The 26,586-nt window shown below is 41.5% G+C and overlaps 1 protein-coding gene across 1 annotated transcript; it reads right to left on the bottom strand.

The window, feature by feature from the left end:
* Positions 1–8,201: 8,201 nt before the first annotated feature.
* On the bottom strand, positions 8,202–11,149 carry LOC113161404 (homeobox protein Nkx-2.3-like). Its single transcript, XM_026358973.1, has 2 exons — positions 10,482–11,149; positions 8,202–9,262 (listed from the first exon to the last, which is right to left on the bottom strand). The coding sequence occupies exons 1-2, from the start codon at positions 10,897–10,899 to the stop codon at positions 8,622–8,624; spliced, it is 1,059 nt and encodes a 352-aa protein (XP_026214758.1). The 5' UTR covers positions 10,900–11,149; the 3' UTR covers positions 8,202–8,621.
* Positions 11,150–26,586: the final 15,437 nt, after the last annotated feature.

Raw genomic sequence — 26,586 nt, 5'->3', positions numbered from 1 at the left:
AAATAACGGCAAAGATTAGTGTAAACAGCATTCATCATAATTTAGTTTGGCAGTGTGGCATGTCACAGCAGCAGTGCCCCAACGTGCTTTATGATGTGCCATGTTTTACAGTGGAACCACCGGAGAGGAACCCAGAACCTGACTCGGTGTGTGTTCCTGATAAACTCCAGCATCAACATCCACTGAAAATTAAACACAGCAACACAGGTTTGAATGCTTCAAATTAATTACAACAGTTTGGTTCAGGTAAACCGCTTTGTTTGTGGCCAGTCTTTTAATATGTTGTTTTCTGTTCTTCTTCATAATTACTTATTTCTACCATCTTCAGCAGGGTGTCATTGATGTAAAGTGTTGGTCTGTGGTTCATTGTTTTGTCTGTCCACAGCAAAATATTCTAACAACTGCTGTCCACATTCCCTAAAACTGTACTGTGCGTCTGGCCATTCCCTATTTGTCATCATTAGGCCAAAACATTCACGAATATGTGAGATATCTAAAAATGTAACAGTTCATTATTCTGTTTTTTGTCTTTGAAAAACCCTCAGGTAAAACTAATGCTGCTACTACTACTAATAATAAGGCAAAGAAAAGTGTGCGCAGGATGATTCACCATGTAAAAAAAGGTTTAGCAAAGTGCAATTAGATGAAAGTTGTTAGATCCAGCCTCTGGGGACCACGCATGTCTCTAGTTAATTTCATGGCTGATTCACATTGCTGTTCCCAGATATAACATGTAAACGTGGCAATTAGAACTAAACACAAAGTTCATTACAGCCGTGGCTGATGATAATGTCATTTGTTTTATGTCCAGTAAAAATCAGTATTTGATTCTAATATTATAATGTTAAGTTTTTCATGTTTTACAGGATGAATAACTCCAAACCAGACATTTATTTAAACACGTTTCCATTCAATCTGGATCTTTCTCAGGTCACAGCATATCACGTTTGTGACAGGATGGAGTAGAATCAGTGAGGATGGATGGGAGGAGAGCATCTGTCTGTCAAAACCATTCCCTTTTAGGGGATTGACTTGTTTTTCCTTTGCCTCCTACATGGACGACAACCCTGAGGTTTAACTGACTTGGTGTTTTACTGTAATGATTAAGTGTTCCCGTTTTATGAGCAGCGTATCATCCCGTATTTACTAAGGCTTTTTATTGTTAACCACCCACTTGAGTTAGTTTTGTGCCACGCCCCGCCCATGGATGAAAGCCTAATTTTTCTCTCCTCCCTGTACGAGCATGTGGGAACACATGAAGTGTGCACGTTAAAAGCTTTTATTCTTGAACTTATTAAAAGCTGATTAAGCCTCTTTTTGTATCTTTCCTCAAAAACTCCATCTTGTATTGTTGGTTACGCTGATTTATCAGCTCTGATGCAAGTTCTTAGTGCAACAGCACCTGGATGGAAACAAAAGTGTTGCTCATGTTCTTCTCCTGCCCAGATTTTCCCAGCTGGTGTAGGACTCAAATTAGTGAGTCTAATGATTTTTAGTGAGACACACACGACAATTTATGTGTGTTATTGTAAACCCTGACAGTTTAGGATAAATCTCTGTGGGTAGCGCTGGATAAACACCGTATACTCATGTATCTTCCCAGAAACATAATGTTTTTGACCCAGAAAGCTGCACCAGTGAATGGATAAATGTGGATCACAGGATAAATATTTAGATATCTCGGGCTGATGAACGAGCCAAAGCCGCTCTCTTGGCTGGTCTTCCTCCCATCTCCCACCCCAAGACACGGGAAGCCAGTTAAAAAGACATTTCCAAACATCCATGTCCATTGCAAAATCTACTACGCTGACGTCAGTTAGCATTACATGTGAGCTGACTGAGAAGACACTGTGCAGTCTCTGAAGAGCACTTTAAGCTAAAGCTTGTAGGTGTCAAATTTTCACTTGGTGGATATCTTATTTAAGAGCCGTACTCCCACAGGCCGCGATCCAGCGAGATCAGCTCAGCAGAGCTTACAGTGATGCTCAGCAGAGTGTTTCCATTTTACACTCACAACTCATGCTGATTTTTTGTGGCAAGATCTTTAAACTTAGTTTTATTAGTGTGTTTATACCGTGTGCACACGTACACGTGGTGTATAAAACAGCAAACCTCCACATCTGCAGCCACACAGTCGACCAATGACGCTCTAATGCTGAGCATAGATTAGAGAGCATCACTCCACATCAGGGGTACCTCTCTGCTTTGAGCTGAAGCATATTATTAGATACTGGTTTTGAATATATTTAATCAGTTAGTTGTTGTTTAGCATGCTAACTGTACTAGCATTGTAATGGCTGTGGCTCAGGTGAGCAGATGTCCACTAATTGCAGGGTTTTGCTTCCTCCTGTTCACATGGGAGTGTACTTTTCCCATGGAGATCTATAAAGTAGTTAACATTTTCTTTCTTTCAAATCTGTGCCTGTAACACTCATCTTAGCAGGCCGACTGCTGCAGGGCCTCAGAACACCACCGTGCAAGCAGCTGCTCATTTACCTGCAAATTTGCTGGGAGAAGATAAGAACCCCGAAGGACCCGTCACACCAGAAACTAGCAAACTGAATTAATCTGCATGTCTTCATGAAACGTGTGGTTCTACCTGCTCGGCTTGTTTTTGAAGTATGCTAAGTTCCAACATGCTAATCACAAGAGCTTCTTTCTAATTGTTCTGTCCTGGGTCATTTAATTCCCCTGGAACTTTGTTCTCGAGGTTGCACACTGACAAACATAAAGGAGTAAAATACAAGTGAAGGCTAATAATTTACAACAGCATGCTTCAATTTGGATTCTCTAGTCTAGTTCAAACTTCACCAAAGTCTAATTTCACTTGGAAAATTCTGAGGTTTACTTTTCTACTACCAGTGAATCCACTAACCGCAGTGATTTCATTGAAATGAATTGATATTGCTGTTGTAAGTGCTGTTGGCTCTGGGCCTCGGCTCTTTGCTCTATGAGGTAATATTGAGGAGGATCGCTGGGTCAGGTCTGTGCTGTTGCCTATTCTGAAATGAATTGTGTTATTTGAAATCACCATAGAGAAAATCTGGGTCCAGGCATCACTCCAGCAGAGAAAAGAATTGGAGGAAAGGTTGGTTCATGGGCAGTAACTTGTTTTTGACCCAGAGCCTCATAACAGGTCAATCTGGACACACGTAGTAGCTGTGATGATAGTTGAGGAGCTGTTGCTGCAGGAATCATGGTAGTAGGATTAATAATAGCAGTAAGTGTAGTGGTACTGTCATCGCAGCAGCAGTAAAAGTACACGTTGCGAGGCCTCTACTGTAAGCTGCTATAAGTTGAAGTGTCTCTGTGTGTGAATGCAGCCTGTCTGGACCTGTCAGTACTCTCAGCCTGAGCGGCTCATTGATCGTGCCCTCATGGGCGGAGTGTTGCTCTTTAATGACCAATCACAAGAGCAACGTGAGTGGAGGCAGCAGCGCAGCACATCCAGCAGCCTCTGCAACGGCATGCGGGTGTTATGACAGAGGCACAGAGCGAGCCAAGAAACACTCTCCAAACTGATAATGATACGGAGAGTGCGATGGAGACAAGAGACATTAACACATGATTTTTGTTTTATTTGACTCAACAGGCCACTTGAATGTTTTTTGTTAGACGCTGAGTGTGATTAAACCAAAGCATTAATGCCCATGTTGGAGAAACATGGCCTTCCTGCCTGCACTAGGTAGATGTGGATAATATAGTAACTGAATGTCAGCTGTGTGTTTTTAGATTATTATTATATTAAAACCTTTTTAGCAGGACCTAGTGTATGTTTCTGGGTCTCTGTTTGTTTCAGAGCTTCATTTAGTTTGTGAGTCAGTGTGTGGTATTAAAACATCTGTGGTGCAAACTGAGAACTTTTGGGAATTTTCCCCTGAAGTAAAAGATTTTTGTCACATTTTGATGTTTAATTGTAAGATAAAGGGTTATTTCTGCCATTTTAGTCCCACAAACACATTTAATAGTAGCCATTATGTGTTTGAATCTGATGAGCAGGTGAATTCAAAGCATTTTATCCAAATCTCGCCTAAAATGCCGTTTTCATTCGTTTAATGTAAGGTGTTCATTATTCTCTGCTGTTTCCTGCTGCTTTATTTGGCCGTAATTGCACCCTGTAATATGAGCAACTCTCAGTCACTTCCAGCCACTTCAGGAGAATTTGGAGATTGCAATACTTTGTGTCCATGTTTAGGTACAAACTGCCATTAATTTGACTCACCATATGTAAACAATCATTTTGCACAATCCTGAAATGGACTAAAGTCCAACAGGATGTGAAGATGTGAGGAGGAGGACATGGGGACCCGCTTCCTTCAGTAATAAGAGAGGAGACAAGCTGAGGTTTGTTTGTGCTGCATTTTCTAGAAAGAAACAAACAAAACAAAAGACTTGATTGACTTCACAGCACAACATTCAACATTTCTCTGCTTGATTCTTTTTCCATAGGAAGCTGCCATGCTTCATCCTTCAGTTCATGTTTGCCCTTCAGGGCCTGGATTCAGAAAGGTAATAATATAATAACCTTTCACAATGATTCATTTCTGTGTCTCTCATGTGTGTACATATCTTTTCTCAGAGAATATCAGCATGGCGGGATCTACCTTCAGGGTGTGTCATGTGTGCAAATCAGCAGCCAAGCGTGCCGGTTAATAACCACAAATACTACAAAGGTTATGAAAACGCCAGCTGGTTTGTTAATCAGTGAAGATTCAGGATAAGTGGTTTGTGCACACAGACATGTTTTGTGTTGTTGAAACTGAAAATATTTGGTATTGATGACAAATATTTGGAAGTGTCCTCAGAGTACGAGCGTAAAACAGATTTGTTGAAACAAATTAACTGTGATGAGACTTCAAGCTGTGGACGTAAATGAAAGAAAAGGAGCATCTTAGTGGAAAATAGTTCGAAAGTCCATCAGAGAAACGTTAAAATCTAAGAGACGTCAGATTTAAAAGATCAAACATATTAATACACATACGCCCAGCACGCTGTTTGATTAATGATGACTGAGTGTGGGTTTGATCGGACAGAAGAGCAGCTGTAAGGAGGGTAAACACATCAGCAAGAGAGCAAACGGAACAAGTTTGTACAGTATGAGTGTGTGAGAGTGTATGTAAGGAAGAATGGCCTGTAGACATCCTACTCTACAGTTCCTCTGACAGGCATTTGGTAATCAATACACATGCTGATGCTGTTTCCAACAGAAGTAGTACCAGCAGGAGAATTACTGTAAAACCTTTACTGCGTTACAAGTGGGGGAATGTGGCATTTACAGATTTACCAACTTGTGTTTCTAATGCACCATAGTTCAGAGTAAAATAATGTGTTTTCAATTTGAATACATTCATTTAAAAATTAACAGTTCCTAAAGGATGAAGATTTTTAAAATTAAATTAAAAATTAAAGCTTTTTCATAAATTCAACTGCTCAGTAATTACAATTAGCTTCACTTTGACCTGATTCAACATAAAAATGCTTCCTACATGTTTTGTATCAGTAATAATCAGTAACCCACTGGATGTGAGTAACTTTTTCTACTTAATGCATTTTTACAATGTGGTGTTTCTGGTTTTACTTGAGAATAGAATCCAAATACTTCTTCCACTGAGTATTAGTCACAGTATTGTTAAGAAAAGACAGTAGTAGTAGTATTAAACAGTAGAGGTAATCTAAAAGTAGCAGGTAACCATCACTAGGATAAGTTTAACTGAACATTTTTATTATTATGTGGTTGTTGTTGTTGTTGTTGTTGTTGTCTGTATAGTGACGCTGCAGGTAGTGGTGTTTACCTGACAGACGCCTCTCAGTCTCGTCTCTATTTGCATCCATCAGTCACTGTCCTGCGGCACCTAAGGGCGCACAGCTTATCTGCTTTCTGTGTTTACCTCTCAATTAATCCCCATTAGTAAGGGAAGGGCGTTCGGTCGCTCTGAGGGACTTTAACGTTGGATTAGCTGGTTAACAGCTCAGACTGACAGATATCAATCAAGCATAGAGACCGACAGTCTGGCCACGCAGAGGAGCCGGAGACACGCACAGATTCCGGCAGATAACAAATAGATTTATTTATTTATTTAAATGTGTTCTGTCTGGTCTTATACATCAGCTTTGACTTAATAGAAATTGTGCAGTTTTAATTAAACTGGTGGAAACACACGGTGCGTAAAGTGTCTGCTGAGGTGTTTTGAAGTAAATACAACAGCGCATATTTTCAAATACTACAACACAAAATGATTCATGAGACAATGTTCGTTCCAAAAAGTCATTTATCATATTGAGAAGCACTGAAGTCCTGTCACTCACGAACTGCTCCACTTTTACCCAGAAACCCCCGTGTCTGCCTAAACGAGGTCTTTGGGTTTCAGGGGGGGGGTCTCTGGTAACTGTGGCTCCTGCTGTTTGCTCTCAGTCTTAGCTGCTGTCTCACATTAGGACATGAGTATGTGGGTGTAATTACACAAGAATGGGTTTGGGAAACAACTGTTCTCAGGCCGGAGGAACAATTACGCGCAGAGAAAAACAGCAATTGATGTTTCCCTCACTAATTTTCACACAACTTTCATGATGATTTATATTCTTGGGAATTACTTCAGCAAATAGGTTTTCAGTTTTCTGTCCTATAGATAAAATAAATCAGAGGTTTAAGTCAAATTCTGACCTTAAACTGAACCACGCGTGTAATTTCCAGTTGTTGTTTGTGCGTAATAGCTAATTAACCGCTCTAATCAGGCCGCACGGCCTTAAATAAAGAACACAGTTCTCTCCTTACCACCACCCGCAGTCATCTTTTCACTAAACTGTATGTCTGACAATTTATTTTTAAAAGTACTGAGCAACAGTTTCTCTGATAAAATGTCAGAGTGGTGAAAAGTGTCATTTAAAATAACAGGTATTATTCATATATTGTATAATATTGATATAAAAAAAATTTGCTGAGCTGGAATCAAAGAAAAACGTAAATTTATGAGATTCGAAATAGTTTCTAGTCTATTCATGTGGTGAACGGGTTAATTCAGTAATTCTTTTAGTATTAAACTAATCTTCGACCAAACTAAAAAATAAATGAATCTCCTCGTTTAGTTTGGGACCAATAAACCTGAAGAAAACCTCATGACCCAGAGCCACTGAATCCTTAAACCAGCCGAATATTCACAGGCCTAAAATGGAGAAATTCTCTCAGCGCTGCGAAATAAGGAACTTTGACATGTTTGGTGTGTTGTTAAATTACTGTGACATCCGAGATTTTCTTTGGTATTTGTTGCATATGCTTCTAAATATTTGTTTTAAGATCCCTGCAGTAGAATCACACCGTTACCTGTGAGAATAACATCGGTCTGGGGCTGAAATAACACCCTCACGCTGAAATAATAGGCTGCAGGACACGGACCTCACTCCCTCCTCCTCACCCTGCTCCCCCCTCAAATTCTCCCGTCCATTTCCCTCATCGGGATAAATGGTGAAACTTGTAGCAATAATACCCCCTTCTTTCACACAAACGCCTCCCCGCTGCCATCACCTCCAGCCCGGCTGCCCCCGAAGCCTCGCGGCTGGGGATCTCGGAGAGCCTTTCTCCGCGAACAAAAAAAGCCTCCTGAAGGGGAACAAAAGTGACCACATTTTTCCTCCATGTCCCCTTCTCCTCGCAGAATAACCCGCTGCCTGTCCCTCAAATGGGAATATTAGGACGTCAATCTCACGGCCCCTGTGCGCTTTTGTCTTTGCTGAGTGCCCGGCTCTGCCTACCACACACCTTTTGTCCGACAATCCAATAAGAGCCATTATTCCCGCTCCGTAGCCCGGCTGCAGCTCGCTCTTCTTGGTATTTTAGGTGCTTAATCGCGTCCTTTAAAGGACCTCAAATGGAGAATAACTTCCTCCTTTCACGTCGCCTGGCACTGGGACAAAGAGTTCCTGTGGCCTGACCTCCTCCAGCAGCTCTCCCCATAATATGGTTATGAGCAAAATTTGCCACCGTGCATCTGATTCACTTAAGGGTACAGTGACCCTGCATGGAAGCAATAATATAGGCTATTATTACCATTCCTCTTTCTTCTCATTATTTAGGGAAAAATACAGTTTCAGTGTTGTACCCGCCAATCAAACAGTAATATTTCAATTTCTCTTTCTGAGCAGCACTCGGAAAGTCAGAAACATCCAGAGCGGACTTCTGTTCAAATACAGAATCACAACGCACCTTCTCTCATTTCTTGGATTTATTTGAATAGATGTGAAATATACTAAAACAATGCTCTGTTCAACCAAATAAAGAAAAAAAATTAAAGCAATTCAGTCTCTCCAGCCTCAAATAAACCATAAAAACAAACATCAAATATGGAGAAATGCGCAAAACTGTGCGTCTTTCCCCCGCGTTTCAGTCCTACCAGTGCCAAACTAGAGCACCAACAATTATTGGACCACAACATGAAATTTCACCCAAGCTGAAACCATTTGGATACAACCTTCAAGCCTCTTTACTCACTCTAATTACAGCTGAGAGAAATTTCAGTGATTCTCACATCAAATATACAAACAATACTGTTTCTGATGCGTTTTCACCAAGTTAGCACACACTTCAAAAAGGCTCCATAAAAAACGACACTAGTTCTGTTCTGCTGAGGCTACCAGGCCCGGATCCCCTGCAGGGAGCCCTGGCAGGACGTGACCGCTGTCCCTTGATGTGTTTGGGCCTGCGGAGAGCCGCCGAGGCCGCTCATGTTTCCCAAGTTCATGTTCATAAAGGCGTTGGGGGTGCTCGACGGAGGAAGAGCGGGGATGCTGGTGTACGTGCAGCTGTAGTTGGTGTTGTAAGCGGGGCTGTTGTATGTATATGCCGGATATCCGTTATAACTGTACGGGTTGGATCCATACGGAGCTGCAGCGGCGTAGCTCTGCGCACCGCCCAAACACGGCTTCCCATCGCGGACCAGCACCGGCACGGCGACACGCCGCGGTGGCGGAGGGTGGTGCTGTCCCGCCACCTCCAGAGACTTGTCCTGCCGCTGCCGTTTGCACTTGTAGCGGCGGTTCTGGAACCAGATCTTTACCTGGTTCGAGGTGAGTTTAAGGGTGGTCGCCAGGTGCTCCCGCTCCGGGGCCGACAGGTAGCGCTGCTGCTTGAAGCGTCGCTCCAGCTCGAAGACCTGCGCCTGGGAGAAGAGCACCCTGGGTCTCCGCCGGCTCCTCTGCTTCTGCACGGGCCTCTCAGAGTCACCCTGCCCGCCCTCCGCTGCCTCCTCCCGGGACACCATCCCGCAGCTCTCTGGGCAGGTTGGAAAATAAGAAGCGTTAATATCTGTGCAGATGAAATGAATCTCTCCCCGTGGCGCAAAAAGGAATCTTAGGCCACGTCTCTCAGGTCACACACAACCAAATCTGCCAAGTGTTGAACAGAAGCCAGAAAACCAGAAGATTTAATCGACACCTCTCAATAAATCTGTCAACAGACTCAGACACGGAACATTTCCTTTGTTTCCTCTGATATTTCCTAAAAATCCAAAAGCTTTTTTCTACAATGCAACAAAAATGACTAGAAACGAGTGTAACTGTGACAACATGAGCTCTGATCCGGGAGTCTTTCATTTCCCATCGTGCCAAAAAGAAAAATAGGACAAAAAGAAACAGCAAATTATTGTTAAACTCCTTGAACTGTTTCTATCTGATGAATAACCGTGTGAATAATTAGATGTAGTCTGTGTATGAGCGAGGCCGCCGTGTCTGACTGTCAATGTGTTTATTAGCGCTGCTCCGCAGTCTCATTTCTTTTTACAAGCCTCTTTAAACTAATTGTCGGTTTATGGTCCACACATCATAACAGACTCCGCAGAACAGACGCACAGCTCAACCACTAGAAAGTGTTTGACAATTCCAGACTTTACTGGATTCGTCTCAGGCCTCTGGCCTCGTTGATGCTGACTTCCACCATTTGATAGATATTATTGGGATGATGTCTGGTGTCTCTGAGGACAGATATTCATAGACCTGTTATGTGAGAATCAATCTATGAAAACTTCATCAAAGGATGAATTGGATTTTGTTTTGCACACTCTGTATTTTACACTGGACAATTTGCCTGATGGGGTCATTTAATATTAAAGTTAGTGTAATAATTATCCACAAAAGAGCTGCAGGGTTTTCTCACATTTAACCTTTTAACCTTTTAACTGATTAGAACTGAAATTACAAATATGAAACTATTATGTTATATTTAAAAAAATAAACCACATTGTGCGTAACAGTAGTTATCACAGTTTCAATGCGGCAGTAATTTGTTTAAAGTTCCAGGTTACAAGTTATTTTGTGGCTAAACATGCAAATCATTTGAAGTCAGTGGAAACAGATTGAGCATCTAAAACAGCAGCGAACATCTTTAGATCCGATCTTTGTCATGTTTTCTCTGTGGAGCGCTGTTAGTTATTAACTGTGTGTCCCTCGATGCCTTTTGTTTCGCCTTTACAGAAGCAGATAGTGTTTCAACTCACTGCTCTCCTGCTCCTCCAGCTCGGTGGCCTCCAGTTTGGCTCCCTGCAGACCCGGATGGACGTACATGTCCGGAGACAGGTTGGTCTCCCCACGGTCCTCGTCCCGCACCGCTAGCGCGCTTAGATAGACCAGGTTGTCCTCTCCGTCCGAGAAAGAAGGGCTGTCCCGGGCTCCGGCGAGCATGCAGGACGGCGGACTTTGAAAATGCTGCTGCTGCTGCTGAGGAGGAGACCCCGCCAAGTGCTGTTGGGTGTGGGCTCGGTGCTGGAGCTCCAGGGACCCGGATTGCTGCTGCTGCTGCTCCAGCTTGAGGATATCTTTGACAGAAAACGGCGTAGAGGTGAGCGGGCTTTGCAGCATCATGTCATCCAGCTCCTGCTCTGCAGCATCGAGGAAATGAAGCCTACCGAGTAACATGCACTCCCCTTCTCCCTTCCCTCTGCTTTTCTAACAAATACTTGAGCCTAATAGCCCCTTCTTTGGCAACTGGATGTGCGTTAAGCCTATGGAATCCCTCATCGCACGGAAACATGGGTATTAGTCCCGGGTTTGTCCATGCAGGTCTGCTTTCTGATAGATATAATGTCGGGCTTTGAAAGTTGAGTTTGGTTCGGAGAGAAGGAGCACCTCTACCTCCTCTAATGTCAGGGGGAGGGGTGTGTGAAATGGAAAGTCCGTGTGGGCAGGAAGGGAAGCTTTTGGGAGAGAGTCAGAGAGAGAAGGCGGGGCTCGCGTGACGCATGTTCACCTACTGGTTTTGTTTCGGACTTGTGGGAATATGGTGGACAGAGAATTGTACTGACTCTCAGCTTCTGTTTATCGTTCTGCACTCGCAGAATTTGCCCCTGTAGCCTTTTACGCACACGTTTTGTTCCAAGAAGCGCGTTCACGGCGCTGCTCTGTGACTTCAAACGTGGAACCTGTACCTTTGCTTCGTTGTGTTTAAAACATATTTTTGCAGTTGTACCTTTAACGCAGACAATCTGTACCTCGTGGTACTCGTGCGGGTTCGTGCGTAAATCTGTGCGCTCTTTGGAGAGGGGCATCGTGCGGCCCGTGTGCGGTGGCAAGTCAAGGTCAACGGTCAGGTCAAAGGATAATAGAGTCGGTGTCTTGTAGTTTAACTTCACCCAGTGCATTTACCCCCACCTGGCTGTAACAGATACTCAAAGGAAAACCGGATCAGTTTGGCTCCAGTGATATTCTTCCACCGAATCCTGCAGTTAGATGTGTTTCACCCAAATGCGGCTTCAAGTTTAGAGATTGAAGAAACTATTTTAGTTTTAATTGTCTAAATTAAGCTATGTTATAACAATAGAGGCCTTTTCAAAAGGACTTCACCGTGTTAACTCCTCTGAAAGCCGACTCCTTAAGGCCATGCTATGAAATTAACGTTTCAAAACTTTAATGTCAGGTGTTTAAATATTCCAGAAAAATTATTCAGACGTGTTTAAGAGTTCTTAACGTATTTTCTTTCTAAATTTAATTAAAATAATAATTTAATCAATATTTATTAGGCTAAACGACGCCACTGTGTACAGTTTAATGTTACGCACAGTTCAACAGAAATCCAGTAAAAACTCTGAGCCTATGTTTGATGCCCCCCCCCCCCCCCCCTCCATCTCCGTCCCTCTGCAGCAGTCCTGGGTGTCTCTCCGGCCTCTTTATCGCGGGTGTTGTATTAATAACCGCCCTGGGCCGATAAGCAGCCCCCCCCTCCGGGGCAATTAAAATTCCTCCTGGAAAACTAACTGACGTTTTTAGCCGCGTCTAATCTGCTCCTATCAGCTCCGCTTTCCGTTTTGCAGCGGGACCCTTCGCCTCTGTCACCCTGCTCCCTGCGCTCCTCTTGCGGGTTTTTCCTCTCTGGACACATGGCAGGTGCGTTGCTGCTGGGCTGGGGGGGCAAAGGACGGAGCCGAGCGCAGCCTGCAGTGTTGTCAATAAAGTAAAAAACACAGTGAAACACAAGTACAGGCCACATGATTTAAATTCTATAGGTTATAGTTTTAAACACTTCACAGGCAGAACGAATCCCTTTATTAAAATAACACATAGTCAGTTTTTATATTAAAAATTCTAAATCAGTCTTTTCAACTATGACCTCACATTATTCTTAGTTGTTCTGATGTTGAACTCCCTCCTCAGATAAAAACTACTGGACAATAGTATTTTATTTAATTCTTAACTTAAGCAGTGATGTGTCTATAACTTTAATAACTTAAGTGTTGGAGAAGCTGATCTCAGATCAGTTTTAGGCAAACAACACACAGTACAAGTGTCTTTATATATACATCAAAGTGTAATAAGAACACTGGAGAAAGAAAAACAGCTTTAACCTCTGAACTGGAATTATCTTCTTTCTATCCTCAATCTGTAAAACAGCATCACACTGGGGCCCCACACATACCTGGGCTGGGTCTCCCCTGCTCTGTGTCCAAGTGTGTATAGGCCAACAGGTAGTAAATAACCTGCTGTGCATCTGTCTGTAGCAGGAAACAGACGGATATATGTGCAGTCCCCCGCTGACTCTGTCCAATTCATGCTATATCATCATCAGCGCGTCCTCGTAAAAAAGTGCCAAACAAGGCAGGATAGTGTTTAGACTGGCACACAGCCGCCTCCATTTACTTTAAATAAGCATTAAATCCAATGACGCCAGGCTGGGCGCTGTGTTTTCTGCGTGTCAGATGAGCCAATGCTCTACAGCAGCAATTGGAAAGAAAATAAAACTGTTTTAGTTCAGGAGAAGTGACGGGATGTTTGGCTGCTCCAAGACAAAGATTTCCAGACTGGGGTTCTGGGAGCTCGAGGGGTCAGTGAAGGGTTTCCATATGGAGTAATGCTTTGCATCATGTTCAGTCCGATCTTGGTTTATATTTTTTATTATTATGTTGACTCAACCTGCACAGAAAGCAAAAATCTGACCACAGTCTGGGCGAAGACAGTGAAAAGCAACACTTGCTGCTCTCTCACCAGCAACACTGCAGTCTCTTTAGGGAAGACCTTTAACCCCACCTGCTCCAGGGGAGCTGCTCAGTGGCCACAGGTCAGGCTGTGGTGGTCTGAAGGAGATTCAGTGGTTGAATTGAGATAGAAACAAAAAAGTTGTTTGATTCAACAACAAAGAAAAAAGCTGATTTGCTTTTTGGACGTTGTAGGAAAACATTCACACCAATTTAGGCTCAAATTCTGCGCCTCTGTTGTGCTTTCTGGTCTTTTTACCTCACTGCTCAGGTTTTACTGTCATGTCCTTGTCTCCAGCAGCAGCAGGCAGCTCTGATAAAGCCACTGAACACTACCTGCCTTGTGACAGATGGCAGACAGACAAAAATAGAGACTTAGTGCAAGAGTCCAGCAAGAGCCAGATATTTTTCTCTGGTGTTGGAAGCAAAACGTTTTTTATTTTCACAGGTTTTGTGTGTGAACCACAGGGTACACGACTGGGACCTCTGTGGTTTTGGTATCATGTTTGAAGTGAGTCAGGAAGGCCCACAGAGGACTATGAAGTTTAGTCATAGTCTACTCTGGGCTTTTTGGAGCTTTGGTTTGTAGTTTTACTTCAAACTGAAAGTAGAAAAGAGTCATATGAATTTAGAAGAAGCTAAAAAGAGTTAATTTGCCTAAGTTTATTTACATTTAAAGGAAATTCCCTTTAAACACATTAAAAGATAAACATTGAAAACAAAACTCAGATTATTCTACAAATACTTAGATTAATTATTGTAGTATTCATTTGAATGAAGTTTCATTAATGTGTGTATAAAGTTATGTACATCAGTCCTGTTCTCTACAGGCAGCAGTGGATTTGACTGAGTTCTGTTCTGATGCATTTTTATCTGCAGGCTGTAACTTTGCCGCTTTTATTCTAGTTATTGTTGGATTGTAGAGAACATGGCTAAGGCCGTCATGGATGCCCCGATGGTATCTCTCTCTCTCTCTCTCTCTCTGTGGGTGTTATGGATGGAGGAGGTAACAATAGGAAATGCTACACCTCTTGTCTGCTGTCATTTGCAGCCCAGCGGAGGCGCCAGGCGGCTGTGGACGGTTGGATGGAGAAAGAAGAGAGATAATCTCAGCCATCCGCTTCAATACGCTGTGTGTGTGCGTGCGTGAGAGAGAGAGAGGGAGAGAGTGGAAGATGCGAGTGACACTGAAACTTAGTTTAGTTATTTCTGAATATGCAGCACGTACAGAAAACAACAACAACAACAAGAAAACAATCAACCAAATATTAGAGTTAATATTAATAATTCACTCCTGTGGTAAATGTGTTGATTTCAACAATCTCTGCAGATTTTAAATTTAACAGTTAATGAATTATAAGTGACAGAAAAGGGTCGAAGTTTCAGTGTTAAAAATAAAACAAAGACCAATTGTTAGTAAAATATAAAGTTAATAATCAGTTTTCTTCGCAAAGTAAAACGGACGAAAGGAGAAAATTTAAAGCAAAAGATCAGAATGAAATTTCCTCAGATTTTACTTTTAAAATTATTTTTTTGCGTTTACAGCATTTTTGCTCAACAGATTTTTAATTTAAAAAAATAGAAAATCAAGTTGTTGTTTTTTTTAAATAAATGGTTCTTTTATTTTTTCTCTGGTTTAAAACACAATTTAAAATTAATGCAAATTATAATAATATAGAAACTGAACATTGACATAAAAAAGAGTATTTACACGTTTCTCTACCTGATTAATTCAAATTGATAAACACACACACACACACACACACACACACACACACACACACACACACACACACACACACACACACACACACACACACACACACACACACACACAGACAAACAATTTTCCTGAATCGTTTATTAAAAAGTCCTGAGCACATTAATTTCTTTAAGTAGGTGTAATTTATATTTACATGCAAATGTTAAATAAAAACTTCACCTTATATAAAATCTTACTTAAAACGTGATATTGTTGTGACTTGACCATTTCTCCAAACAGCTGTATTTTATTGAGTTTAAGCGAAGCGCTCTGTGAAAAACAAAAGGTCTTTATCCAATATTTGGAAACGTGACAACAAGCTTCTATCCTGTGAGTAGTTCTGTAATAATTCACGTAAAATACAACTAATGAATCTTCTCTGACTAATAAAGTCAGAGTTCATTTGATTCTCTCTTCTTCGCCTTCGGTCCAGCAGCCGTGCGTAAAAGTTCGCGCGTCTCGGTGCCTTCGGCTTTAAGGCAATTCGAGCACGTGTCTGCTCGCGCGTGCGTGTGTGTGTTTAGATAGCAGAGGCCTGCAGCCAGTAATAGCTCCATTAAGCAGAGTGAGAAGACGCTATCTGAGTGATCCGTAACGTCCACGTCCGCCCGGCCGGACACGTTCAGCGGCCACACACCGACCCAGAAACATGCGTCTTAATTCTAAAAAACAAACAACGTTCACATCTGTTCTGTAGACACTGAAGCATCATGAACACTGGTAACATTGTGTGTTTTTCTCAACTTCTGATCCAGTGTTTATAGTAAAAAACACAAGAAAATGTGAGAAACTCGCACATTTTTTCGCGAAAAGCGCAAAAATGAGCTTTCACGTCATTTTGTGAGTTGACACGTCAGAACTCTTCTCTGCTGATGTACTTGGCTCTCATTCAGAACTCGGATTCGTTAAAAGCGCGGGGCAGGCCTCTATATCTCTCACACACAGCCACAAATACACCGCATGACGCAGCCGCTTGTGTTTATGAACGCGCCCGGCCTGCTGTATAAATTGTGGCGTTGAATGGTTTACCTAATGGGACTTCTGTTTCTCGTTTTCTGTCACCCGGCACGCCAGACTCCGGTGACAAACGACCGACTTTTACCGGCAGAGGAATTCCTGATTTATGTGGGAAATGAAACGAGAACGAAACTTTTTTTAAACTCTTAACTATGCAAAAAAGTCGATGATCTCCACATGACCAGAAAGACCGAGAGAGTTGTGTATAAACGCGCCACAGCACAGGAGGCCATGTCTTCCCGAGTGATAAATGTGTGTTTTGTTATTTTGTTTCTCATATTGTGGCACGATGGAGGAGAAATAAACGTAAACTGGATGCAGGGAGGCCGCCCAGTATATCGACTCCACTTCTATTGTTATTACTGCTGAGGAAACAAGTCGTTAGAGCCACTGCGCTCTGATTAATGACCGTGTTGTTTCTTAACTCGAGTAGAAATTTCCAGAGGTGCTTGTTGGTCTAATTTGATTAGAGAACCAGCCAGAGGCACAAGCGCGAGTCCAGAAATAAAAGAAATGAGCTCCTGATGCTCTCCAGTCTTATCACACCGTGGGGATTAATTTTCTCAGAGCTTTCGAAGAGTGAAGCATTTTTATGATGAATAATTTCCCCAGATAAACTCAGCCCACGTGATGATTCCTCCTGTCTACTCTGAGAAAAAATCCTGTCTCTCTGTGTATAAACTGGGGGGCATTAGTGTCTCCAGGGGGGAGACAGACCACTCCATCACGGCGCAGACAGTCCGGATTCTCTTCCAGCACCATTAGAGCCCCTTCAGACGTTTTTCTCTCACCGAGCGTCTCCTTTATCAGCTCTCTATCTGCTAAACAGCGTCCAGCCTGGCTGCTTTACAACCCGCCGAGGGTTTAGACATCAATCACTGCAGGCTGAGCTCAACCAGGCCCAGACCGTGTGCCCCTGTCTCTTACTCTGTCCGGGTCTTAGGAGCTTCTCAGCTCGGTGGCCAAGATCCGATTGTTTTCCAGCTATAAGAATCAGTCTGTTAATTTTATCCAGGAAACAACACAGGTCTAAAATTCAACACTGTCACCAGCTTGACAGAAAATATGCAAATGTACAACTAGAAAACGATTTGATTCCCTAATTTCCTAAAGACAGTTAATAAAACCTTCTATCTACGACTGAGAGGCACTCTGGGTGTTGTACATGCAACACTCTGTTATTCAAGAGGATGAGCTCATCTCAAGAGCAGAGACTGTGTTTCTGATGACAAAATGTGGAGGAAAGACGAACTTCAAAGACACTTTCTCTCTTTGTTTCTCTTAAAACACAGTTTAATACAAACCTCTGAAGCCTACGTCTGCGCTGCTTTAATCTTTGATGCATTATCCGTTAGAAAAAGGTTTTAAACTCATCGAAGTTGCGTCACTTGTTTGTTTTGTCTTTTTTCCATCGCCAATAACCAACCTTCAAAGATCTGGATTCCTTCTCTCTTTTCATATCTCGCTTTTGATATTTTGTGCTTCGTATTTTCCTTCTTCATGTTTATGATTTGCAATCCAAACACACAAAACACATCCTCTCAAACCAAGAACCATTAGACAAACTCACACAGATCTGCTGCTGCAGCGACTCACGTGTTCAGAAGATGCAGAGAAAGTTCCCACTCACACGACCTCTGTCAGATCTGATGAATGAACCCTGAAAAGAGGCAGAACATCTTCTGTAACTCCTCAAACTCAGGCAGCAGGTTTCTAAACTCGGCGTTCTGCGCATAAATCTGTATTTTTAATATTTATAACATAAGAAGAGGTGAGGTTTCATTTCTAAAGATTAATATATTTACAAATTACTCCTCAATCCTATTTTCTTTACCTTTTTAAATCATATTTGCAGTTGAACTAATGCAGATACCAGAAATAAAAAGGCATCAGTGTGTTTTTCTGAATCGTTTCTCTTCTACTCCGTCAGCGCATTTTGTGCGTTTTTACGCACCGGTCTTTTTACTCACTGAAGGCCAACTGACGCGCACACACATCATATGATGCGCGTCCTCGCTGACCTGCCAGTTACCCCACCTCAGCTGTAGGGCTGAGAGCCTCCCTGCAGGCTGCGTGCCCTGCAGTTGCCGGACCTCGAGCGGCCGTGTTTAGGCGGAGGAAGGGCCTGTTTCCTGGAGCAGTTTAAACACCGGCCTCCGGAGCACCGCGCACAGGCGGGACCGGCCCCGCTTCTTGCCGGACGGACACCGGCAATACATCACTTCGAACACCCGGGCCCTCGGGGGCCGGGTGGGCAGAGGCTCACAGCTGGGAAGGCTCCGGCCCAGAAGGGGGGTTACGGCCCCCTGCACCGCTGGTGCTCGGGAGTTTGTCATTACGCCCCCGGGATGACAGCAGGGTGGGGGAGTGGAGGATGTTTATTGCTGCTTCCCAAGAAAGTTTCCTGCCATTAACTTTCACTTTCACTTCCAGAGTGAAGACATTTAAAAGTTCTTGACATGACTTTAACCTGAGCTGAAGACCCTGCATCAGCAGCTTTTACACAGATGCTGATGTTTTATCATCTTAGTTTGGTGACAGTGCTGAGATGGTCCAGTGGCACGGAGCTGGTTTCTACGTTTACAGTTCTACAGTTTATTTGTTTGAGTGTAGAATTATTATATGAAAACTTTATTTCTAAACTCATTATATTTGAATTTCACAGCTGTTGATGATGATGATATATTCACAAAGTTAAAAGACAGTTTGGGTTCTTTTTACTCCCTGAAATATAACGAATATAATAACAGACACTGGTGTCAAGTGATTCTGTATTAAACTGAAATACATTCAGATCATCAGCCTGGATTCCAGAGATATCATCTATTCATAATTTATTATGAAGAGATCACATGGCACACACAGGAGGACATGTTAAACATGCATTTTTTAAATAAACCAAAACAAACATCAGTTTTTAATTACTTTACTTTTAAGATAAAGAAAATATTACATAACAAAAATGGAACTTAGTTTCTTAGTTTTAGCAGGAAGCCGATATTTTAATTGGGAATGAACTTTAATACCATGAACACACATGCACTCTGCTTTAATGCTGCAGACCCAACGATGAAGAAAACATTTCTTTCTTCTGGACAAATATCCTGCTCAGTTTTCCTCTATTGTATCAACGTTCTGATATAGTGTCCCTAAACCCCATGAGTGAGCTGATCCTTTAAAATCCCTTTTTAAAACACAAACGAACAACAGGCCGGACTCTGCAGCTCCGCTCTCAGTTCCTGAAGCTGCTGGAGAAATGTGTCCCTCCATGTGTAGATGTTGCATGACAGTGTGTAAAGGGTGTGTTGTACAATACATGTGAACCTGTATGAGTGTGTCTCAGGTGTTGTGGGGTCAAGTTTCCCCTGAACAGAACCTGATGCTGTAACCCAGTCCAGTGAATCTACTAATGAGCCCGTTGGACATGTAATTAGCTTCAGAGACGTGTAATGAGGCTGACGGTCCTCCATCTGACACTTCATTAATGTGTGTGTCTGTGTCAGATCCATTGTTGGTGTTTAACACTAGTGACACCGCAGAAAGATACTTTTCACAGTTTGTGCTGTATTTTGTTTCATAAACAAATTATTCTTAACAGAGCATTTAGTTTGACTCTTATGTATATATTTTAGAAAAACGTTGAGTTGTGTAATAAACTGCAGCTTCTTCTTTTTAATGATGACAAGACTGTTTCATATGTTCATGAACCAGATGATCAAATAGTTAGAGTGGCTGAAAGGCAGTGATGGTTTCCATATAGCTTATTTTAACATTTTTTATTAAACATTGTTCATGAAGGTTTGTTGTTTACCTCTTAGTTCTTCTCGGTTTAGATATTTTACTTTTTATCTCACTTGTAACTCACTTTGAATAAAAGCATCCAACAAATGACAAAATGTAAATGTCTGTAATTTGGAGCCACAGAAAAAGTTCTAAACACATTTTTATGGAGTTATTTAATGTGTTTTATGGGCTAAACTGGAAACGTTATCATTTGAAATGAAATCCGTACTACTATAGTACATACTGCTTTATGTGTGAGTCTGGGTGTACTTTGAAAATCTGTGATTTTTCATGTAAATCTGGAAATAATCAGTAAGTTTGAGGTTTTGGAGACACAGCTGCTGATGACTTGGTGAAAGCCACCATAGGGTCGTCTGATTGTGAGTTTCAAATGATAAAAACTCAATGAAATCTGAGCTTTTGAACAAAAAGTTCAAAAAAGATGTGCTTAGATTCTGACCAAAACAGTCCAGAATCCTGCCCTAAATATTTCTTCTTTATTTCACGTCAGCTCTTTTGTCTCTGAATCCTCAAACTTTGTGATTATTTCCAGGTTCCACAGTTTTTCAGCGTGGTCTCAGCGTTTTGAACCTCGTGGTCTGTGTCTTCACCAGGCAGCAGTCTGTGGTTGTGTGAACCTGCACTGGATGGAGCAGCTAATTTAACCGTGGATTCGTTCTGCAGGAGGTAAGGTGGCTGCTACTGCACACACACGTTCTCTGTCCACACCCTTAAATAGTATTTGGCCTAATAGAGAAAGAATGACACAAACACACACGCTGCTCAGCAATGCAGCGGTGCTCACGTCATGTACAGGCCTGTCCTCGCTGCTCTGTGTGTTCGTATGTGTGTTGGCCAACAGATCACAGAGCTGGAAACATGGCAGCGTTCTCTCTCAGTGCATCTGAGCGGTGACAGGAATGTCAGGAAGTGTCTGCCGTGTTCTGACACTCTGATGTGACGGTATGTAACGCCTGGAGTCACATTTCGTTCTGCCACGCCACCATGCAGAACCATGCTCCTGTGGTAGTTTGCCAGTCATCAATCTGCAGGATGACAACAACCGATATTTCTTTTTTCCAGGGGCAGGGATGGATCAGGGCGTCTGCTGAAGTCTTCTTGAATCACACTGCTGACAAACACCACTCTGAGCTGCAGTGTAGCCACAACAAAAACAGATTGACCTTTACTGTCTTACCAAACTCTTTTCTGTGGGTTTGAACATTTGAAATTAAAATACAGAACAAGCGCCTAGTAGATTCACTGAACCTGTCCTCATCAAGGCTGCACGTTTGGGTGAGTCACTTTTAGCATGCTCAAAAACAAAGGAACAGCTGGGACTGTGTTTTTAGGACTTTTCTGGTCAAGTTATTAAAATTGTTGTTTGTACAAATGTTTAAAATCCTAAAACATCTTAAATGAATTTATTAATATTGATGAAGCTTTTCTTTTTAATTTAATGTAATAATACAGTTTGTACTAACTTCTAATTCACGTGTTCAGTTTTCCGACCACTCAACAAAATGCAAACATGAGTTGAAATGATGATTTAATGAATTCACTGCTGAAACTTTACTCAACTCGTTTAATTAAGTTTTAAAGAAGCAAAACTAGCAGACTTCCCAGCATGCATTGTTTGAGAGTTAAACCTGTTCAGACTCGTCTTTTAGCTCAACGAAAACATTCATGGTGGAAACTTTAATAATATAATAGTATAATAGTTTCTTTCTCTTCATAACAATAAAAATGATTCAAACCATTAGAGGTTAGTGATAAATTCAGTCCCGACTCCTGAAGCAGCAGATTTGTGTAAAGTAAAAAACATAAAATGAAAGAAAGTGTTTTTAGAATGACTGTTCTTATGAATAAATAGTTGAATAAACTTAAAATCAACAACTTTATTTAATTAATTTAACTTAACTCAGTTAATTTTACATGGTGATGTTGAATCAACAGCCTAAATTCAGTTAACTTGTATTTTGATGGCTGAATAATTGTGTTTCTGTAGGTTTACTGTTCCCTAGTTTCACTGTTTACCAAACTTGATTTACAGGTAAACAGAATTGTAATTTTGAAGTATTAGTTTTTAGAGAAGCCTCAGCAGTTTTAGCATCTGTAATTCTCCGTCTGCTTTTCTGATAAAACACAGGAAGTAATGTTTATGTATTTCCAGAGTGAACTTAAAGTAACCAGCTCCTGTCACTGAAATAATGGACGTGTTATATCTGGACACTTTATTGTCTCCTGCAGGTGATTTGCTTATTTCTATGTAGGTGTAGGTTTTTAATCCATCGACCTGAGAAAATCAAAGTGTCTAAAAAGTGGAACAAACACACACAAGCTGCTAAAACTGTCCTTGATCACTCACTGAACCGTTCTCCACTTCTGCACTGCTGCTCTCTACTCGACCTTGACCTCTGATTTCCATGTGGAGAATCCCCTCGTTATAAATCCAGCAAATATCAGGCTCATTCTGAACATGCTCTCCTCCATCGTCTGAGTCACTCTTCATCCCGGATCCGTCCCGGCTCCTCCTCCATCGACTCTCTGCTGGAGGACAAGAATGTCTCCACACTTCCTGGTCCTTCCTGGACCGGGCTTCAGTCTGTCTTTGGGCACCTGGAGGCTCAGCTGTTGCAGGATGTAAGAAACCGCAGGGCTCCCAAAAGACCAAGCAGACACGCAGAGCCAGCAGGTGCAGCGCGTAGGGCTGCAGTGTTGATAGCAGTCGAGGTATTTGTGCTGCTGCTCATGAGATCAGGGAATTTCACCTCCTCCATCAGATGCTGGAGTTTGTGCATGGAGTGAATTTTATGATATGAACAAATTATTCTTCAATAATATTGTTACACTGATATAATGAATAAATTATTTAGGTAATTACATTATATTTCTATTAGAAAAACAGGAACCCCCCACACTGAGTCAGCACATGATCAATCAATGATTAAAATATACTGTGATTTATATTCTGTTTAATAAATCACTTAAAGGTTAAGACCAGTGTGTTCCTCAGAATTAGCTCAATTTAAGCTGTCGTCCCCGGATCTGTTGTGTGTTACAGTTCTGTATGTGACGTCATCTAGTTCAAATCTTTCTAGAACTGAAGTGAAGGCTGAAGAGATCTCTGTTCACCGCGGATAGGTGGATATATAGAAAGCTCAAACAGCAGCAGATTTCCACTTGTGGTTTCAGATCTGGCTTTTGATGGACAGAAAGTGCATTTATTCCTCCACAAGTTGAGTTGAGCTTTCATTTCCTAACTATTCTCCCAACAAAACGAAACTGGGGTTACTTTAATCCTTAATCCTCGATTCGTCGTTTCTGTCAGTGGGGATCTTAATGGGAAATCCATGGCGAACAGAGCACAAAGAAACAAACTCAGCTGCAAACGTTATTTATTCACTTATTGTTGTGCGATAAGCAGAAGAGCAGCTATGAAATCTGGGCCTGCTGAAGATTGTTTTGGGACATGAAAAGATAAACAGCAGTGATCCGTGGCGTGCTCCACGGCTGCTGCGTCTGCCTGAAAACATTTGATTTGTGTATTTATGTGGTAATGCCATGTTTAGCTTGACACTTGTGGAAATTTGGTACATTTAAGCTAATAGTTGATAAACACAATATTATACATGATCCCTTATAAATAAATGAAAAAGTACACAAATAAAAGTCATCCAGCAAAAATGGATTGACTCAGGTTTGTTATGAGAGATCAGCAGGTACGACTTAAAAAGTTTAAAGCTGCACTTACTCAACATTTACTATTAACAATAGATTAAATTGCTCTGAGTAACGTGAAAGGAAACGCTTGTAGGGACAAATCCAGAGAGAATTATCACTAACTCTGCAGTTTTCTTGGCTCTTAGATGTGTTTTAGCATCTGTCAGCGTATTGTTTTGATTTTCTGACGTGCAGATGCACTGTTTTGGTTCACTGTAAAGCTCTTATCAGCGTTTAATCAAGCTGCATTGGGGAGCTTTCTACACTATCTGCTCAGCACCAAACAGGAGACACGTTATGCCACTGAATGTAGACACACAAATGCAGCTTTAAAGGTGAATTTCACCAGTTTTAAACAAGTTTGGAAATGTAAAAACTTAGAGTGGAGTTATAAGACCAACTCTGTGCAGCCGTTCTCCTTGTTGTCTCATTGTGGAAAAGTGAAAAACATTTCTAACGAACAGTTTTGGGTTGTAATTGCAAATACGTAGAGACAAAAAAGCTGCTGCAAGAACATTTAGCTGCCAGCACAACAAAATACTCATTTTTAGAAAAAACTTTCCATTTCTGTATTTATTTATTTATCCTGTATAATATTACATCATTTATCCCCTTTCTGTGTATGCTGGTTACTCCAGAGATTTATTTCTTTTTCGACACATTGTAAAGACGTGCTAATGCTAATGCCACTCCTTTTCCTTTTTTCTGATTTCTTTATTCCAGATATGAATCCATCTCCTTCTTCTCGACTTGTCCAAACAGGTGGCGTCCGTTTTAAACCTCCTTAAGGTCCCGTCTTATTACTGCCTCGTTCGTATGAATGAAACCAGAATGTGGAGCGCCCCCGTGACCAGAACTGAAAGGTCAGGGAGGGGTCGCCGCTCTCACCAGCACAGAGATGGGAAACTATTATTGGAGCTATTGTGGAGTGGCTATAATTCATGTGGAAGGAAGTTGTCTTGTTGTGTATATATGTGTGTGTGACTATCTGCATGTTCTAATGATTGTAAGTTTACACAAATCTATCTATAGACTACATGTTTTTCTTGATTTATTAAGCTGCAGTGGCACTTTAAAACTCCCATGTATCCTCTCTGCTGCCGGCTGAAATACACAGAATAATGAGCTGAGACAAGAAATGATGATTGATCATTTACATTTCCTTTTTTAGGCTCGTTTACTAGATGAATTCACAGGGTTAGAAGCTTTAAATCTTTGTTATTTAATGAGAAAAACAATGATTCAACAAAAACGCGATGAATCAGCATGTAGAAAATAATAATACAGTTTTGATGTAAGTATGTTTACATGTGTGCATGGAAGTGTGTGTCCCTGTGCTCTGATGCAGCCTTGTGACCTTCCAGGCAGTAAACATTTTTCAGTGGGATGAACTCAGGCTGTTGCTCTCTCTCCCTGTGGCGTCGCCGTCAAAATGACAATCTGTTATTGGGAGAGGCTGCGTGGCTCCTCCATCACACGCCAACACTGTAAATAAAAAGCTTCCACAGCTGAGCTTCGGGCCTGAATGTTCTGGTTTTTGGACAAGAAATGCCTTTCTCTGAAATGTTTGGGGACACATAAAAAATAAATGGGCAATTTGGGGCCAACATGTCTCCAGCGAACACTCACATACGCACAGTTGCAGCCTCGTCAGTGGACGCAAGGCTGCAGGCTTCAAAGCCTCTGAGGCAAAACTAGACATTCACCTTCAACTACTGTGGTAAAAACTGACACCTAGAAAACCAGTTTGTGGTTCCCATTTACGAAGGTTTCTACCCACATATATATTGTCTGACAGTATCCCATTCATATCACCCTCATATCAGCTCATTCCAGCTCCTTGTTGAAGTGATGTGATGTTCACACTGAAGTATTTAAACCCAAGACTCACTTTTTATCTCTGCACTATTCCATCAAATGAAAATATTCCAGACTTCTTGTGCATCTCTTCACCCTTTTAGTTGGCTTAAATTCTTATATTATCACAACTGCTTCATTCATCTTTCAAAATAACATTATTCAATGACTTATTTTAATCTCTTCTGTTATTCAAAGTTTTATGCAGGTGATGCATGTCTCGACTTCTCTCTATTTGCTTCCAGCATTTGTTTAATGCGTGTTCTTCAGATAAAAACGTACTTCGTTTGAATCAACAGTACTTATTATATAATAAGAAATATGTTAAATCAATTAAATAGGATGCTGAGATCATTTGCCTTTAAGCTACCTGTGTCCTTTTGTGGCACAATAGATTTTCCAAAGCAGTTCCCTGTTGAATAGTGAGACTAATTCATTTGTTTCTGCTGTGAACTGAAGATGTTTGGATATAAGATCAAAAGGTGAATGTGAGGTGAAACTTAATTTTTGTTTCCTGGCATTTGCTCCTACATACATTAAACAACACAGAACGTAACAGCTGTTGTAGAGTTGTAAAAGTGTCTGAACAGTTTGATTTATCAAATTTTTTATTTTATACCACAAATTCAAACTGCACAGGAAAAAACTAAAGCTAAAACCAAGAGTAGTTCTAAAAAGCTAGTTATTATTTAACAATGAGTCTCACAGAACACCTACTACGTGTTGATTTGCACACTTCTTCATCTTCAATCTTCAATATGTGGTAGGAGAAAAGCATCATCTTCTGAGTTATCCACACCAAGTCAAGGGCGCACATGCACATCACCAAACACACACACACACACATATTCTTTCCAGTTCCCATCAGCTGCTGGCGAGGCCGTGTCATTTCCCTTAGGAAAGTGGCCCTGAAGACCCAAAAATAGGAGCTGACTGTTCTCAGGGTTAGGCCATCTTGGAGCTCAGTAACCTTGACAGCAGCCGCCTGGCATGGCA

This window comes from Anabas testudineus, chromosome 1 (assembly GCF_900324465.2).
Source record: "Anabas testudineus chromosome 1, fAnaTes1.2, whole genome shotgun sequence".
Lineage (NCBI taxonomy): Eukaryota > Metazoa > Chordata > Actinopteri > Anabantiformes > Anabantidae > Anabas > Anabas testudineus.
This window is presented reverse-complemented; position numbering and strand designations above follow the sequence as displayed.

Coding starts and splice junctions, on each gene's coding strand:
- LOC113161404 (XM_026358973.1), bottom strand. CDS start 10,899: ATGTTACTCGGTAGGCTTCATTTCCTCGATGCTGCAGAGCAGGAGCTG. Junction 9,263..10,481: donor GCTGGAGGAGCAGGAGAGCA/GTGAGTTGAAAC, acceptor CAACCTGCCCAG/AGAGCTGCGGGATGGTGTCC.